Genomic DNA, 15,174 nt, shown 5'->3' on the forward strand with positions numbered 1-15,174 from the left:
GGGGGGTGAGACAAAAGAAAAGAAAGGAAAAAAAATAATGACTTACACCGCACTGGGGCAGGTCGTTGAGGCTCTGGGCCAGGGCCACGGAGGCACCGAGGGCAAGGATGGCGAAGGACTTCATTGTGGTATGTAAAGCAAGGTAGCAAGGTAGGATGCTGGAGCTAGGTTAAGAGGATGGATGGGCGGAGAGACAAGTGGGGGATTTGTAGTAGGTGAGGAGGAGATGCAGATGGGTGGCTGGAGAGGTTGGAAGATCAAGCTTTTATGTTTCTGGAGCAGCATGCAGGCACGACCATGATGACCATGTATGTAAACCTGATTTAGCAGGGGCCCCTGCGGCGATCTGCCTTGGATCCTGCCAGCCACCGCGTCGCACTCGGCAGGAAATTTCAACGTGCCACAGCAGCAATGGTCGTTTCGCGCTCTGCACCGGCCCACGTGATGCACTACCACCGCCCTTTCAAGCTTTTTCTCGATAACTCCCCGTCACCCCGTCTGGCCTGGCCCGCTCACCACCCGTCGCCATTGCATCATCTCCCGTCTCTAGCCTCCCAGCTCGACGTGCGCTTTGGCGTCCCCCTGTCCCTGCTCGTCTAGATGCTTCTGCTCCGCCGACGTGATGCACTGCATGTTCGCCCCGAGCTTGTTCATCGTCTCCATCCACTCGTCGTACGGGTCCGAGTCGAAGACGATGCCCCCGCCCGCCTGCAAGTAGGCCACGCCCTCCTTGACCATCATTGTGCGCAACGCAATGCACTGTTGCCGTTTTCTGTCAGTTGCCGCTCCGACTCTCTCTCCCTCTATCTCACACTCACGGGGGCTTGCTTACCGTGTCCATGGCTCCTTCCTCCTCGCGGCCGTCCGCCTTGACGCTGCCGTAGCCAAAGTAGCCCACCGCGCCCGCGTACACGCCGCGCTTCTCGCCCTCCAACTCGGCAATGAGCTCCATGGCCCGCACTTTCGGCGCCCCGCTCACCGTGCCCGCCGGGAAGATCGATCGGAACGCATCGAAGCGCGTCTTGTCTTCGCGCAGCACGCCCGATACTTCCGATACCAGATGCTGGACGTGCGAAAACTTCTGCACGACCATCAACCGATCTACCCGAGTCGACAGCGGGTCGCACACTCTGTTCACGTCATTCCGCGCAAGGTCCACCAGCATGACATGCTCAGCCCTATCCTTAAGCGAGCTCCGAAGCTCCTCGGCCAGTCTCTCGTCCTCCTCCATCGTCTTGCCGCGCTTGACTGTGCCCGCAATCGGGTGCGTGATGATCCGGCCCGTGTCGGCTCTGACCAGGAGCTCCGGGCTTGCACCGACGATCTGGAAGTCTTCGCAATCAAGGAAGAAAAGGTAGGGTGATGGGTTGACAGTCCGTAAGTGTCGGTAGATGTTGAACGGATGCAACGATGTGGGTCTTGAAAATCGCTGTGACGGCACGGCTTGAATGATGTCGCCCACCGCAATGTGCTCCTTCAGCTTCTTGACGTGTCCCTCGTAACCTTCCTGTCCGATGTTCGACGTGTACTGTTGATTTTGCTCAATCGGGCCCTGCGGGGGCAACTGGATGTCCTCGCTCTTCAGCTTCGCCACCGTCTCCAGCAACACGGCCTGTGCGGCGTTGTATGCGTCTTCCAAGTCATCCAGATTCTGGGGCACCTTCAGGTAAGTCACAACCTTGACCACCTGGAAAAAGTGGTCAAAGGCAACAATGGTGTCAAACAACATGAACAAGCTCTCGGGGACCTTGAGCACGTCCTTCAGGTCCCTCTTTGTCTTCGGCTCAAAATACCGCACGCAGTCATACCCCACGTAGCCAATGGCGCCGCCGGTCAAAGGAGGGAGTTTCATGGTGGGGATCGAGGCCACTCGCACCTCGGCGAGTTCCTTCTCGAGTGCCGGCAAGGGGTCGCATTCCTCGCCATGACCTGCGCCTGTCTTGAGGACTTTCCTCGGGTCTGTAGCCAAAATGTCAGGATGCGGTGCGCAGCAGGGAAGAAATCCCACAGACCTGCACCAACAAAGCTGTATCTTCCAATTGTCTCGGTAGTCGCGGCGCTCTCAAAGAGGAATGAAAGCTTCGACTTGGACCTTTCACCGTCTCAGTAAACAATTGTCCGGCCCTTGCCGCGGTGACTCACTCACTTGGCAGCTATCTTGAGGTAGATGGAGGCGGGCGTGAGGAATTCGGCGGAGATGGACGAGCAGATGGGAACGAGATTGGGCGGGTTTGGCACCTTCACGTAGGAAGACAGCACTTCGCGAACCGTGTCGAGCGACGGCTCGACGCCTAGCTTGAAGCGTGGTCAGCATGCGGTCCGCCGGGGGGGAAGGGGCGCGCGGGGGCGGGTAACTCACTCGCGATGCCATTGCTGGAAAGGATTGACGAGCAAGCAGCCAGCAAGCTGGGATTGATTGTCTCGGCGGTGTCGTGGGGTTGGTTGGTGGGTGGTGAGGCTGTCGCTCACATGGCCCCTCGTGAAATTTCGGGCTAGTGGCTAGGGCTGACAATCCGCCAATCCCTCCTCGCAACGTCACTTTCTCTTCAAAACATCCATTTCTTCACGCGTCTTTATTGCTCTAACCCCTGGACGTGGTGCGGCATGCTGTGGTAGCTTGGGCATGGCCGCGTCGCTTCAGCTCCAACCACCCGCTTCCTCTGCCTTCTCGATCCCGATCCATAAACACCCTCGCCTGATCGCCCATCATGGCAAGCCAACATCCGCCCCGTACGCCGCCGATGATGAGCCCCCGTCTGGATCTCAAGCTCCATGACTCTCCCTTTTCCGACTACTTTACCGACCGTTCCTCCTCCCCTCGTCTGACGCCCAGCAAAGCGCAGCGATGTCTGTTGGATCGCCTTACCCACATCGCCGGTCAAATCCTTCGCGGGGAGCCAGACTCCATGCTCGCCGAGCACCTGCAAGAAAATCTTGACGCGGTCCATGACATCCTCACCTCGCCCGACTTGCAAACACGCCAGTCGCCTGAGTTGGTCGACTCAGGATTCGTCGACGGCATCGACGACGACGACGACGACGACGACGACGACGACGATGCCGACGTCTTGAGCATATCGAAGCATTTGCAGGAGGTGGGCCTCGAGCTCCACGGTCGGATAGAGAATGGAGATGAGGAAACTGAAAAGGATGAACTGCTGGCCGAGCAGCAGGATGTCTTGGAACGCATGACCAAATTATCAGCCGAACTGCGTCAACGCTACATGGACACCAAAGTAAGCGCCCGGTTGTGTAGTTTAGCACGTGATGCTGACAAACATACAGGACAACTATACTCTTCTCGTGGCGAAGCTTGAAAACGCTACAGCCGACTTAGCTTCCGCTCGTTCTGAAAATGAAATTTTGCGCGCAGACAACGATTCTCTCCGTTCGGATCTTCTTTTCGACTATTCCGAATTGCTGTTCTTGAAAGTCCAACTGAAGGTCCTGGAAGTGCGTTCTGCACCTCACAAGTTTGAGAATGTCAACAGCGAGCTGCTAGAAAGCATCGAACAATGGAAGGAAGACTGGTTTATGTTGGACGCACGCTTCCATTCCCGCAAGGAGAAGGCTGGGAGTCTAGAGTTAAACAATCTCTTGGAAGAGGGAGAACAGCTGGCTATGGAAATGATGCAGAGCGTGGAGGAGGCTTCCAAGGCCATGGATTGTACATCGCTTCCGGAACCCAGTATGGGAGATGCCCTTGCCGAGGAGACACCGCTGGATAGCTTGTCAGGAGAAAAGGACTCCAGTCATGACCATGACCTCAGCGCGGATTCTCTTCATGAAGCGGAAACTGGGGCTTGCCGGTCTGATGGAACTACGGTCGAGCAACCGGCAGGTGACTTTGCGAATACCGACAGCCAGCATGCTGCATCCGAGGACATATGCACACCTCGCACTGAGCACACAGGCCATTGCAAGAAAAGCCTTGAAGCCACCCCAACGCGGACGGCTGCCACCTCGAATCCGGGCGTTCTCTCGACCATTTGGGATGCGCTCGCTGATGCTACTGGCGTCGGTATGTATGATCATTTCTATGACGAGTTCTGGGAGGAAGATTGAGTCACGACACAGCCTGCATTGTCGACGCTACCACGATACACTTTTGCGCCTTAATTTGCTACTCTGCGCCAAACTCGACGAAGTTGCGGGTGTTGGGGGCGTTTTGTTAGGTTTCATGTTTTTTTGTTTGCGCGGAACTGTTGCTCCATAACGATGTCATGCACGATGCAGGAAGATACCCTGTCCAGCGCTGTAAAATTGATCCGCTGGCTTTTTGTTATTTTTAAACTCTAAACTGAACATACACATACACACACACGAGTCTCCATATCTTAAGTAACACTCGAGCTTCTCGAAGCGCGCAAATATATTATACGCATAAACTTTATCATCAAGGTGGCCCTAGATGTTTCATTCCCGCAGGCTAAATCAAACTATGAATTTTTCTTCCCTCATTGTATTCTAGTAGAATGCCGGCCCCCGCTTTCGAGGCGGTGTTGTTTGGTGTCTGGTCACTTGCAAAAGTGGGAACAAGCTATGATCGTAGGGTGGTTGCATGGCTCTAACACAAAAAACTTACGAGGAAAGAAGAAAGCAGCTCAGGGGATATCGTTCTATACACTTTGACTGCAACGCATATTGCCGCAAGCGGCGGGATACAAAGACATCCGCCCTTTGCCCTCCCATGAGTTTCCCATACCCCTCAACACTATCTGCGCCCACCGCAGCACCCTTGCAGATTGACCCAGTTGCACTCATCGCGTAATTTTGCAGGTATCAACATAGCCCTCCCAGCAAGCAAAAAGTGAACATACGGTAAGAAAACATCTGCGCTCCAGAACATCAATGAGCGTGTTGGCATCTGGGGCAACCCACTATCGGTCACTATACCGTTCAACGGGCAATCGTCGCATTGGTACAAAAACCTAAATAGGCTTTGATTCCGTTTGCGGATGATTAACGCCGTTGGCAACGCTGGCGCTCCGCGGGCTGTTGCGCTCCGAGCGTGGCGGCTGTTGTGCACGCTTCTCCTCGTCGCCACTGTCATCGTAATCTTCGTCGACGTCCATTTTGCGGGCAGCCGGTTCGTGTTGTTCTTTTCGCTCCTCTTTGGGCGGCTCAGGGACATGGGGAGTTTGCGAGGGCGGAGGCGGGTGGATTGCTGGAAGCGACGGCGGATGATGCGCTGCCTCGGAAGGGTGGTAGCCGTCATTGATGTGTCGCTGTTCCTCTGCACGACGAGCTTCTGCCTGTTCTGGAGGAGTCCGCTGCACCTGTGAGGTTTGAGAAGCCATTCTCTCAGGCGGCGATGGTCGACGAGGTGGAGTCTCATCAAGTCGCTGACGCTTCTCGTCATTCATGGGCGGCTTCTGGGCGGGGCCGGCATCATCCTCCCATTCTCTAAGACGCTTGGGAGCAGTGGGTGTCCTGTCATCCCTGTCGCGAGCAGCGGCTTCGGCGGCAGCGAGAGCGGATGCCGGCGCTGGGGCACCACCGGCAATACCTCCAGTGACCCCTTGGTCTGCATGGTGATAGGTTTGATGCGAGTAGTGAGAGTTGGGCGAGGCCGCCTGACTCTGAATAAGAGGTCGCACCTCAGGAGGGGGACTTGCCACTCGAGCGTACGGCGGCATCGGACCTGAGCCAGGCGGGGGACCATTCATGGCGGCTGCAGATGGCGGAGGCCCGTTTGATGCGTGAGCCCCGTAGTTGGGGTTCGCGATCCTATTGGGTGGGACCGGTGGTTGGTTCTGCAGCGGGGTGGCGGCCGCGGGCTGAGGGGGCAGACTGGGAGGTCCCTGGTACAAATTGGGAGCGGCATTGTGACTCTTGGGGGAAGGAGACAGTCCTCTGCGAACAGGGGTTGGCGCGTTCAGGCGTGGCGGTTCCTGGTAACCTCTCATAGGCTCTTGCCTAGGGCTGGCTGGCCGAGCAGCGGGATGTGCGGCGGGAGGCCTGATAGCAGCATCTCGCTGCTCATAAGGCCCGAGCTGCTGCGGTGGCATCTGCGGATCTTGGATACCCGCTAAACGACGATTCCAATCATTACCCGCGCTTAAAGCGGGCGGTAACGGCGCTTGGGGGGTGGGTTGTGACGGGGCCGGACCTCCCCATTGTGGTTGCGGCGGGCCATTCATAGCTCCAGGTTGATAGGCCTGGGGGTGAACATCCTGCGGCAAGGGTGCACTATTTTGGTTTGGCATGCCGTTCGTAGGTTGGCCGTTCTGCAACAACTGCAGGCGCGCCTTTATGTGCACGTTGGATGGGTCAAGATCAGCCGCGCGCTGGTACGCATCCAATGCGTCGGCGGTCTGGTTGTTGCAGGATTCATACTTGAAGCAGTTAGGAGCTGCCCCGTGTGGCACTGGGTACAGAAAGCAAACTTACAAGAGTTCCGAGATCGTACCACACCTCGGAGATATTTGGGTTCAGGCGGATCGCTCGGGAATACGCGTCAAGCGCGTCGCGATACTGGTTAATTTGGTAGTAAAGAACACCGATTGAGCACCAGAACGTCGGATTCCTGCCGTCGCGATAAACCGCTTGCTGGTAGGCCTCATATGCCTTCGGGTACTTTTGCTGTGACATGTAGCAGCGGCCTAGCAAGTACCAACTCTGTGCATCACTCTGGTCTTTTCAGATGACGTTAGCGCTCGAAGCAGCAGCTTCGTAGCCACGCAACTCACCGGAATTGACAGATTTTTCCAAGTATTCAATCGCTTGCTCCTGGCTGTTGAAACTTCCACTCTGCTGGTGGTGCAGCCACCCAAGTTGCTGAAGAACCTTGGCATGGTTGGGATCGCGATCAAGAACACGTCTGTAGGCATTTTTGGCCGAGTCATACTATAGTAGAATCAGTTAAGAATTGCTCGGACGTAGAACGAGGATCCAAAGGCCTTACGTCTTTCTGTTGCTCGTAGACATGACCAATTTGGAACCAGATGTCCTCTTCGGTCAGCGGTCGTGGCGGATCATTGACAATGTACTTGAAGCACTGATTTCATTCCAGTCAGTATGCTTCACCAGAAACTCAAAGGGCGTACAAAGTCTTACTTCCAGGCTGGAGCTGAACTTTTGCTGTTGCTTGTATATTATACCAAGCCGGAAATAGATCTCGTTTGCCTTTTCAAACGTTGGATCCATGCGCATAACCTGGGAGAAAGCTTCTTCGGCATGCTCCAACGAACCATACCGGTCGTAGAGGATTCCGATGCCGTACCAAAGCTTCGGTTCCTGCGCATGAGTTAGAAATGGAAGTGCAGGCTTTTGAGGCAACTTGCCTTGGGGTCTTGGAGATGATAGAGGGCCTGCTGGTAAGCAGAGTATGCTTGCTGCAAATCGTCCATCATCAGATAGCAATGACCTGAAACGTGCCACGTGAGCTTGAGAATTCGGGTGCCAAGCTGGTAGGAGATGTTCTTACCAAGGCTTCCCCAGACGTCGCCATTGTTCGCGTCAATCTTGAGGATGTTTTTGAGGTATTCGACGGCAGCAGGGAACTGCTCCATGCTACGAAGAATGCATGAAATGGCTTGCATGGCGGGGACAGACCAGTTGTTGTGTCGCAGCGCATGTTCGTAGCATTGCCTCGCGCCGTCGAGATCGTTCATCATCTCCGACAGATTGCCTAGGCGAGGGTCAGATGGAGAGGCGAGAGGCTGGGGCTGGCGTGCATACCCAAGGCGAGCCAGGTCTGCTCGTTCGCGGCAGTGAGAACGGTCGAGGCGTTGCCTTTCGGCAGCGTCTGAAAGGGGGCGTGGCCATTGGCCTGGGGATGCCCAGGAGGGGCATGGTGCTGTGGCAGTCCCGTGGTCGGGGACGGCTGTTGGTGGGTGGCCATGTGCGGCGACGGGCCGGTGGCGAGCGGGCAGGTTCGCGAGAACAGACGCTAGGGCGCGGAGGGCGCGTGCCTCAACGGGAGACTAGGGCGCGATGGAGCGCGCGGGGATGGCGTTGGGTGGAAGGGGGTTGGTGGTGGTGTGGGATGGACGGCGCGCAGTCGCAGCGTGGAGTGGCAGGCGCCAGAGCAGCAGCGGGCGCGACAGGGCGGGTCAGAAGCATGAAACGAGGTCAAGCCTCTGATGGCGGGGAGCGGAGGCGAGATGGAGAGGGGGGGTGGAGAGATGGGTGTCGGGCGCGCAGGGCGAGAGGCACGGCGGAGAGGGACGACTCGAGGGTCGGGAGGAGAAGAGGCGGATGCCATTGCATTACATGAGAGGCATAGGGTTAGGGGAAGTTTTGCGCCCGCTCTGCTGAAGCGCGAGTGGACGAAAGGTGTGTGCACGCCAGCTGCTGGAAGCGGCTAGCCCCTTCATCACCCTTGGATTGCCTACCCACCGCTTGGCGGGGCCAGGGGGCAGACATGGCGGCTAACATGCGGAGAGCGTGGTACTGTAGGAACTCGTCACACGGCGCCATGCACCACGCACCTGTCTCACTCTCTGCGCGCGGTCGTCTGCGTTCATCGTCGCCCCGTCGCAGTCCGCGTTCGGATGCCCGCCCGATCGACCGCAACTGTGTCTTAAACATTATTTCTTCATTGTCGTCCAAGCTGCATCCCCCCCATGCAGCCCAACTGTCCGATGCAGTGCCACCCACGCAGCATGGACGGATCTGCCATGAGCATCATGCGTTGTTACCAGTTTCATGAAACAGCCGACCGACTGAGCTACAACCAGCTTCAGCTCCGCGTTACGTTCCCAGGAGGCGACCCCCGAAATCACATGACTCAACCCTATCCACGCCAACTTGGGTCGGGGAACTTTGACTCAGTACCTATGTAGTAGGTAGATATTTCCAACTATGGTTGGGCCATATGCCTACGAGCAGGTACCTATCTGGCCTGCAAAGTCACGTCCAGCCCACGTGATGCTGATGCACGCGCCACAGCTTAGTAGATGACGTAGAAACCCAGCTTCTTCGTGCAAGATGTGCCCGGCCTGCCGCGGGGTCATCCGAAGCTGATCGTCAACAGGAAATCTTCCATGTCACGAGTCTCTTGCTTCTATCACGCGGCCAGTACACGTACTCGGCTTCTCCAGGCCCTATCTCGTCGACACCTAAGCATACCCGCTGCCTCTACCAACAGGGAACCCAACTCAAATACGCTTGGTTCAAGCTATCTTCAGAGACCTCGGTCCACGGCCTACAGACAACACTTTTCAAGCGCTCGTATCATGGCTTCTGACGACGACTACGCCGCCTTTTTGGAAAAGGCAAATCAGGATACCGGTGCCAGCAGCGTGTCAGCTCAATCGAAGCCCATCAACACTCGATCTGTTGACACAGAGGTGCCGCAAATCCTACAGCAAGTCGAAGAGTATTATATTTCCGATGCCGATGAGCCATTTGAGCCTGTCAGCTTGAAGTGGGATGGCAATGGCTTGCCTTCAGAAGGTCGAAAAGCTCATGCAACTCACGCATTTCAGACAAGCAGCTACTGACAATAGTAACGACAGACGAATTTGCGACTCTTATCGGACACAAGCACTCCGTGTCTACGATTAGCCAGAAAGACTTTGATCCCCGCGGTCAATACACGAAGCTCGTCGAAGCGGTGAAGCAAGCTGGCAGCAATGACCTGGGCTTCTTCAGAGCGGAACATGGGAGCACACGAGTAGAATACTACATCGTCAGCTTGGACAGGAATGCAGGAAGGATTGTGGGTTTGAAGGCGGTGGCCGTGGAGTCGTGAACAGTTTCCTGACCATGGGCGTTGCGCTTCGCCATCATTGCGACATGCTGCCTTGAGTTCTTGGAATAGCGCGCATATGTAACCGGCGTCGAAGACACGATTCGTTCCACAAAATTGGGAAGAGAACGAGCGACGAAAGAAATGCAAAAAGGCTAAACCATTCGGGTACATTTCCCAATAGCACGCACGTGAGTACTTAGGACCCGACGTTCTAACGGCGATTAGCTCGACGGGTGATCTGCAGGCTGGCCTTGGCGATATCTGGAGAAAGAGATCGCGGATGGACGTGCCTGAACCGCTGATTTCTCTCGATTTAGACTGCGCCTCAGCCGGCGCCGGCTATTTCGTACTCTTGTGTTTGTACTTGGGCTTGCATGTAGCTCGGACAACGAAGCCAGCTACACTGTTTGTCATGCCGCCTCTTTGTGCAACCTTGCTTCGGCCAAGTCGACATGCCCGTTCCAGAGACCCTGCAAAGTAGCCAGGAACGACCAACCCCTTACGCGCGCCTGCCTGTCCTCGCCGTCCTGCTGCCTCGACTCTTCGTAACCTCCACGTCTGTCTTCCTGATTGCCTGGCAAAAGCATTGCAGTCGCAGTCGCAGTCGCCGTCATCGGCCGGTCGACCCGAGCATCCATTTCGCCGGTACATGCCCTGGCCTGGCCTGCTCGCAGCCGCATAGCTTCCTAGGTCGCCCCTTTAGAAATGCCCTCACCGGACCCATCTTCGCCGCCGGCAACAAGCCCTTCCAATGCTACACCACACATCCGTCTGAACTCTGCCAGTACTGACCTCGTTGTGGGAGATCCACCTGCTGTGCGACCCGCGCCTTCGCGTCAGATCTCATCGCGCTCCTTGACTTCAGATGGCGCGTCCACCGGTGGTCAATCGGCATTGGTATATGGCTACCCCGGGCCCGTGGCAGAGTCTGCCGAATTCCTCATACCGCCAAGGGTATCGCGGACCAGAAGATTTAGAGATGAGGATTCACCCTCTTCTATGCGCTCGCCCTCGGGCATATCCTCCCGGAGGACGAGCTGGAGCTCCGACTCTGGCACCAGCAGGGACAGTCGCATGGGGCCATTCGTCTCACCGTTCGACGATACCCGGACGCCTTCAAGAGCAGGGAGCGATGAAGAGAACATCAACACCCAAACCGTCTCGGAAAAGTACAATATCATGCCATCACCAGGGCTCCTGCTGTTCCCCGAAGACGTTGAGAAAGATGATTGGTTGCACAACCCAGACCCCGATGAAAAGGACACAAGAGATTGTGATATCTTCAACAGGCGTGGAGCGCTCAACATGGGGGGCCTGGCGATCCTTACCATAGGCCTGCTGATGCTCTTCATTGGATATCCAGTCCTGTACGTTTATGCGGAACTCAATATGTCCTGGAGCGTAAGCTGCATCCTAATGCGCACCTATTGACACGGATTATAGGACTTTTGCTCAAAAACTTCTCGAGCCACAGAATGCATGTTCTTCAAATCCCGATTGCATCGATGTCCACCAAGACCTGCTCAAGAATATCCGACATGGCTTAATCGACAAAGACACTCCAGAAAACGTGAAAACGAGGAAGTCTGTCTACACTGGGAAAAAGCAGACTTTAGTGGTACGAGTGCCTATAAATAGAGTTAGATGTCTCTAACCATGTAACAGTTCTCCGACGAGTTCAACGTGGATGGTCGGACATTTTACGACGAGGATGATCCGTATTTCCAGGCAGTTGACATCTGGTATGGTGTCACGCAAGACTTGGAGGTAATAGTTCGCCATCTACTGCATGTTCTTCGACCCTAACTGTCTTACAGTGGTATGACCCCGACGCCGTCATCACTAAGGATGGTACTCTAAACATTCGCTTTGATGCTCATTCTAATCATGATTTGGAGTACCGTTCCGGCATGGTGCAGTCATGGAATAAGCTTTGTTTCAAAGGTGGCCACCTTGAAGCGTCCATTTCCCTGCCTGGTCGTGGAGATACTGTTGGTTTCTGGCCAGGCTTCTGGGCCATGGGAAACCTAGGTCGGCCTGGATACGCGGCGACCACGGACGGCATGTGGCCTTATACATATGATGATACATGTGATGCTGGTATTACGCCGAACCAGAGCTCATCGGACGGTATCAACTATCTTCCAGGTATGAAATTGCCTGCCTGTACCTGCCGAGGCCAGGACCATCCCAACCCAGGCAAATCACGGAGCGCGCCAGAGATAGATGTCATCGAGGCCAGCAACGCTGCATTGGATGAAAAAGGAAATTTTATTGGCGTTGTATCGCAGAGCGCACAGTTGGCACCTTTTGACGTCTGGTACCATCCAGATTACGGTGAGTCCCAGTCCTCCCGACTTCATACTCAAGCTACACGACTTACCATGAACCAGATTTCATGGAAGTGTACGATCACTCTATCACCTCTATCAATTCGTACGCTGGTGGGCCTTATCAGCAGGCTATATCTGGTTTGACGAACCTCAACAACGACTGGTACGATGGAAAAGCTTATCAAAAATATGCCTTCGACTACACGCCTGGCAGCGATGGTCATATTACTTGGTTTGTTGGTGACGCTGCTACATGGACTTTAGACGCCCGAGCTGTTGCAAAGAACGGCAACATAGCTCAAAGGGTGATTCCTGAGGAACCCATGTCCATCATCATCAACTTTGGCATGTCCGACAGTTTTTCCGCCATCAACCTGACTGGAATTACTAGTACGCTACCGGCGACCATGAGACTTGATTACATACGTATATACCAGGATGAGGACAACCCCATTATGACTTGCGATCCACCAGGTTACCCAACTACAGGCTACATCAAAAATCACCCTGAACCTTACGCGAATATCAATCTGACGCAATGGTACGCATAAAAGTGCGAGGGCTTCTTACCCACACTGACTGGATGAACAGGTCACAAACGGACTATGTCTGGCCCAAGAACTCACTCACTAGTAATTGCGATACGTAATTATTGCGTTCCGCATTGAAGTAACGTCGACCGAAGCATGCCAACTTTGTTCCATTCCACCCCGTTCACAAATACGGCAAATGACCTTGATTGCGACTCTCACCAACGCGGGTTACACTATCTAGCTATGAAGGATAGAAGCCAGTTCGTTCAATTCGTTCATGGTTCTGCTCTCGAACAACCATTGAACGTTTACATTGCCCTTCGAGTTGGTGCAACAAGCTCGGATTCTCTTCGCAACCCATGGTCAGATATTTTCTTCAAACTTTTGCGAAACTCGCTCCCAATGCGTACAGCTACAACACTACGGCGGAGCGTTTATGGTTCAGTTGTTAGATATTCTGCCTCCGTCACCTCGTGAGTCGTGACAAGTCATGTATACATAATCCTCACGCCTCCTGCTCTCTTTGACTCTAGCTTGACTTCTGCCTTTTCAAGGGCCTTCTCCTTTGCTTTTGTTTGGATGATGTTCGTCTGGCCTCTGCTCTCAACGCTTCACCGAAATGACGCTTGCTTCATACCTTTGAACTTGATTGGCTCACACAAGTTTTCTTTTCGACATGGAGGGAAGTTTAGTTTTAGTCGTTCGAAATAAATTTTGCAAATGTAAATATTCATATGACTTAATAGAGGCCTAGTTTCATTATATACATCATAAGTCTATAATAGCAGAGTTTATATGAACGGCTATTTACTGAGATACACATATTTTTTCGGGTATTTTCGAAGATACACAAATTATTTCTGAGATAAACGTATCTCTCAGTATTTTTCGCTATATACACAGTAATCTATTACAAAAAAACATGTGTATCTCAGAAAAGAAAAAAATCGAAAAATATATATATCTTAGAAATTTGGCGAAAAAAAAAAAGCGTATATCTCAGAAATGTATTTAAGAAAATATGTATATCTCAGAAATATATTCGAGAAATATATATATCTTAGAAATTAGTTCGAAAATAATTGTATATTTCAGTACTATTTTTTTTTAAAAAAAATATATATTGCTATAAATAACAAATATACTCTTACAAAAACCGAATAGATTCTAAAAAAAATATATATAAAAAACGAATATACTTTTAAAAAAAAAATAGAATATATTCTTTAAAAAAAAGATTAAATATACTCTTAAAAAAATCGAATATATTCTTAAGAAAAATCGAAATATACTCTTAATAAATTCTGAATTTTTTTTGAAATATACTCTTGAAAAAAAATAACTAAATAGAACACAATATATATATACGTTTATTTATTTAGAATTTATTAGTTTCTTTTAAAAAAAATTAGAGATATTCTCAATTTCTTATAAATATTTATTAGTTTTTTTAATTATATTTAGGAGTTTATTCGCTTTTTAAGAATATATTTTTTAAAAGAATACATTCAAACTTTTTAAGAGTATATTCGATTTTTTAAGAATATATTCGATTTTTGCTGTAAAAAAAAATATATTCGATTTTTCTTAAGAATATTTTCTCTACAAAATATTTCTGAAATACACAAAAATATTTCTAAGATATATAATTTTCAAAAATATATATATTTTCGAATTTAATTTTTTAAAAAATATATATATTTTAAATACGTTTCTAAGATATATATTTTTAGTAATAAAATAATATATACATATAGCATAAAACTCTAAGATAAACATTTATATATCTTAGAAATACTATATTTATCTCGGAAATTTTATGAAAAAAAAATATATATATTTCGGTAAATAGCCGTATATTTAAATATTTTATATATTATAGTATATTATAAAATTATATATCTTACTAAAAAAGAATAAAACTAATAAATATATATTTTAACAAAAAATTTTAAAAGAAAAATTCTTGTTTTTTATTATAAGTATATTTTATTTTTTTTTTATTATAAGTATATTTTACTTTTTTTTTTAAAAAAAAAATATATTACTTCTTTTTAAAAAAAATATATTTTACTTTTTTAAAGGTTATTTTCTCTATTTAGTTTATTTTATATATATTTTAAAATAATATTTTTATTCTAGCTTAAATATATACACTAAGCTTTTATTTATAAAAAAAAAATACTAGATATATTTTTTTCTTATAAAAAAAAAGTAAAAGCAAAATATATTTATAAAAAAAGAATATGTTTCTTAAAAAAATAATTTCTAAGATATGCTATATCACGATTTTTTTTTAAAATATAAAAATTCAATACCTACTAATATAAACTAGAGTAATTTATTACTTAGATTTAGCTTAAATTCTTACTTTTTTTATTTTATAACTCTTAAAGCCCGCTCTAATCTATCTAATTTATATTAGGGAAAACTAAGGAAAATTAAATAAAATTAAATAAACTTATATTTAATTTAATTTACTACTCTACCCTTATAAAAATATAATAGTTTTATTATAGATTTAGGTTATTTAGGATATAAAATAACTTATAGCTAGCTTTAATTATTAGACTTATCTAATTTTTATATAGTAGAGTTTCGAAAAATT

The 15,174-nt window shown here is 50.0% G+C and overlaps 6 protein-coding genes across 6 annotated transcripts in view; 3 read left to right on the plus strand and 3 right to left on the minus strand.

Moving 5' to 3' along the window:
• K452DRAFT_39064 (uncharacterized protein) overlaps positions 1-335 on the minus strand; it is an 831-nt gene extending 496 nt beyond the window's left edge. The window contains exon 1 of the mRNA XM_033546602.1: positions 47-335. Coding sequence (XP_033397110.1) covers positions 47-124 — 78 coding nt within the window. The 5' untranslated portion in view covers positions 125-335. The remainder of the gene's footprint in view (positions 1-46) is intronic.
• On the minus strand, positions 228-2,436 carry K452DRAFT_288103 (uncharacterized protein). Its single transcript, XM_033540590.1, has 5 exons — positions 2,360-2,436; positions 2,147-2,295; positions 2,013-2,092; positions 833-1,959; positions 228-759 (listed from the first exon to the last, which is right to left on the minus strand). Exons 1-5 carry the CDS (start codon positions 2,369-2,371, stop codon positions 547-549), a joined length of 1,581 nt encoding a protein of 526 aa, XP_033397111.1. The 5' UTR covers positions 2,372-2,436; the 3' UTR covers positions 228-546.
• A 131-nt stretch (positions 2,437-2,567) lies between these two features.
• K452DRAFT_359162 (uncharacterized protein) lies at positions 2,568-4,383 on the plus strand. Its single transcript, XM_033546244.1, has 2 exons — positions 2,568-3,236; positions 3,286-4,383. Exons 1-2 carry the CDS (start codon positions 2,709-2,711, stop codon positions 4,063-4,065), a joined length of 1,308 nt encoding a protein of 435 aa, XP_033397112.1. The 5' UTR covers positions 2,568-2,708; the 3' UTR covers positions 4,066-4,383.
• A 548-nt stretch (positions 4,384-4,931) lies between these two features.
• K452DRAFT_327110 (uncharacterized protein) lies at positions 4,932-7,846 on the minus strand (the record flags this gene model as incomplete). Its single annotated transcript, XM_033544891.1, has 8 exons — positions 4,932-6,338; positions 6,394-6,638; positions 6,693-6,849; positions 6,908-7,000; positions 7,060-7,239; positions 7,287-7,369; positions 7,430-7,633; positions 7,684-7,846. 8 exons carry the CDS (start codon positions 7,844-7,846, stop codon positions 4,932-4,934), a joined length of 2,532 nt encoding a protein of 843 aa, XP_033397113.1.
• Positions 7,847-9,182: 1,336 nt separating this feature from the next.
• Positions 9,183-9,700, plus strand: K452DRAFT_327093 (uncharacterized protein; the record flags this gene model as incomplete). Its single annotated transcript, XM_033544888.1, has 2 exons — positions 9,183-9,402; positions 9,465-9,700. 2 exons carry the CDS (start codon positions 9,183-9,185, stop codon positions 9,698-9,700), a joined length of 456 nt encoding a protein of 151 aa, XP_033397114.1.
• Positions 9,701-10,405: 705 nt separating this feature from the next.
• K452DRAFT_228783 (glycoside hydrolase family 16 protein) lies at positions 10,406-12,682 on the plus strand (the record flags this gene model as incomplete). The annotated part of the gene is made up of 6 exons (XM_033536991.1): positions 10,406-11,067; positions 11,144-11,318; positions 11,366-11,467; positions 11,518-12,037; positions 12,094-12,574; positions 12,625-12,682. The coding sequence occupies 6 exons, from the start codon at positions 10,406-10,408 to the stop codon at positions 12,680-12,682; spliced, it is 1,998 nt and encodes a 665-aa protein (XP_033397115.1).
• Between the last annotated feature and the right edge of the window lie 2,492 nt (positions 12,683-15,174).

Source organism: Aplosporella prunicola, assembly GCF_010093885.1.
Source record: "Aplosporella prunicola CBS 121167 unplaced genomic scaffold K452scaffold_14, whole genome shotgun sequence".
Taxonomy (NCBI): Eukaryota; Fungi; Ascomycota; class Dothideomycetes; order Botryosphaeriales; family Aplosporellaceae; genus Aplosporella; species Aplosporella prunicola.

What these genes read in the sequence shown, in the direction of transcription:
- K452DRAFT_288103 (XM_033540590.1), bottom strand. An exon ending in TACCTCAAGATAGCTGCCAA is followed by an intron (nt 2,093 to 2,146) that starts GTGAGTGAGTCA and finishes AGACGGTGAAAG; the next exon opens with GTCCAAGTCGAAGCTTTCAT. An exon ending in AGGAAGGAGCCATGGACACG is followed by an intron (nt 760 to 832) that starts GTAAGCAAGCCC and finishes AAACGGCAACAG; the next exon opens with TGCATTGCGTTGCGCACAAT.
- K452DRAFT_359162 (XM_033546244.1), top strand. Translation starts at nt 2,709, where the DNA reads ATGGCAAGCCAACATCCGCCCCGTACGCCGCCGATGATGAGCCCCCGT. An exon ending in AACGCTACATGGACACCAAA is followed by an intron (nt 3,237 to 3,285) that starts GTAAGCGCCCGG and finishes ACAAACATACAG; the next exon opens with GACAACTATACTCTTCTCGT.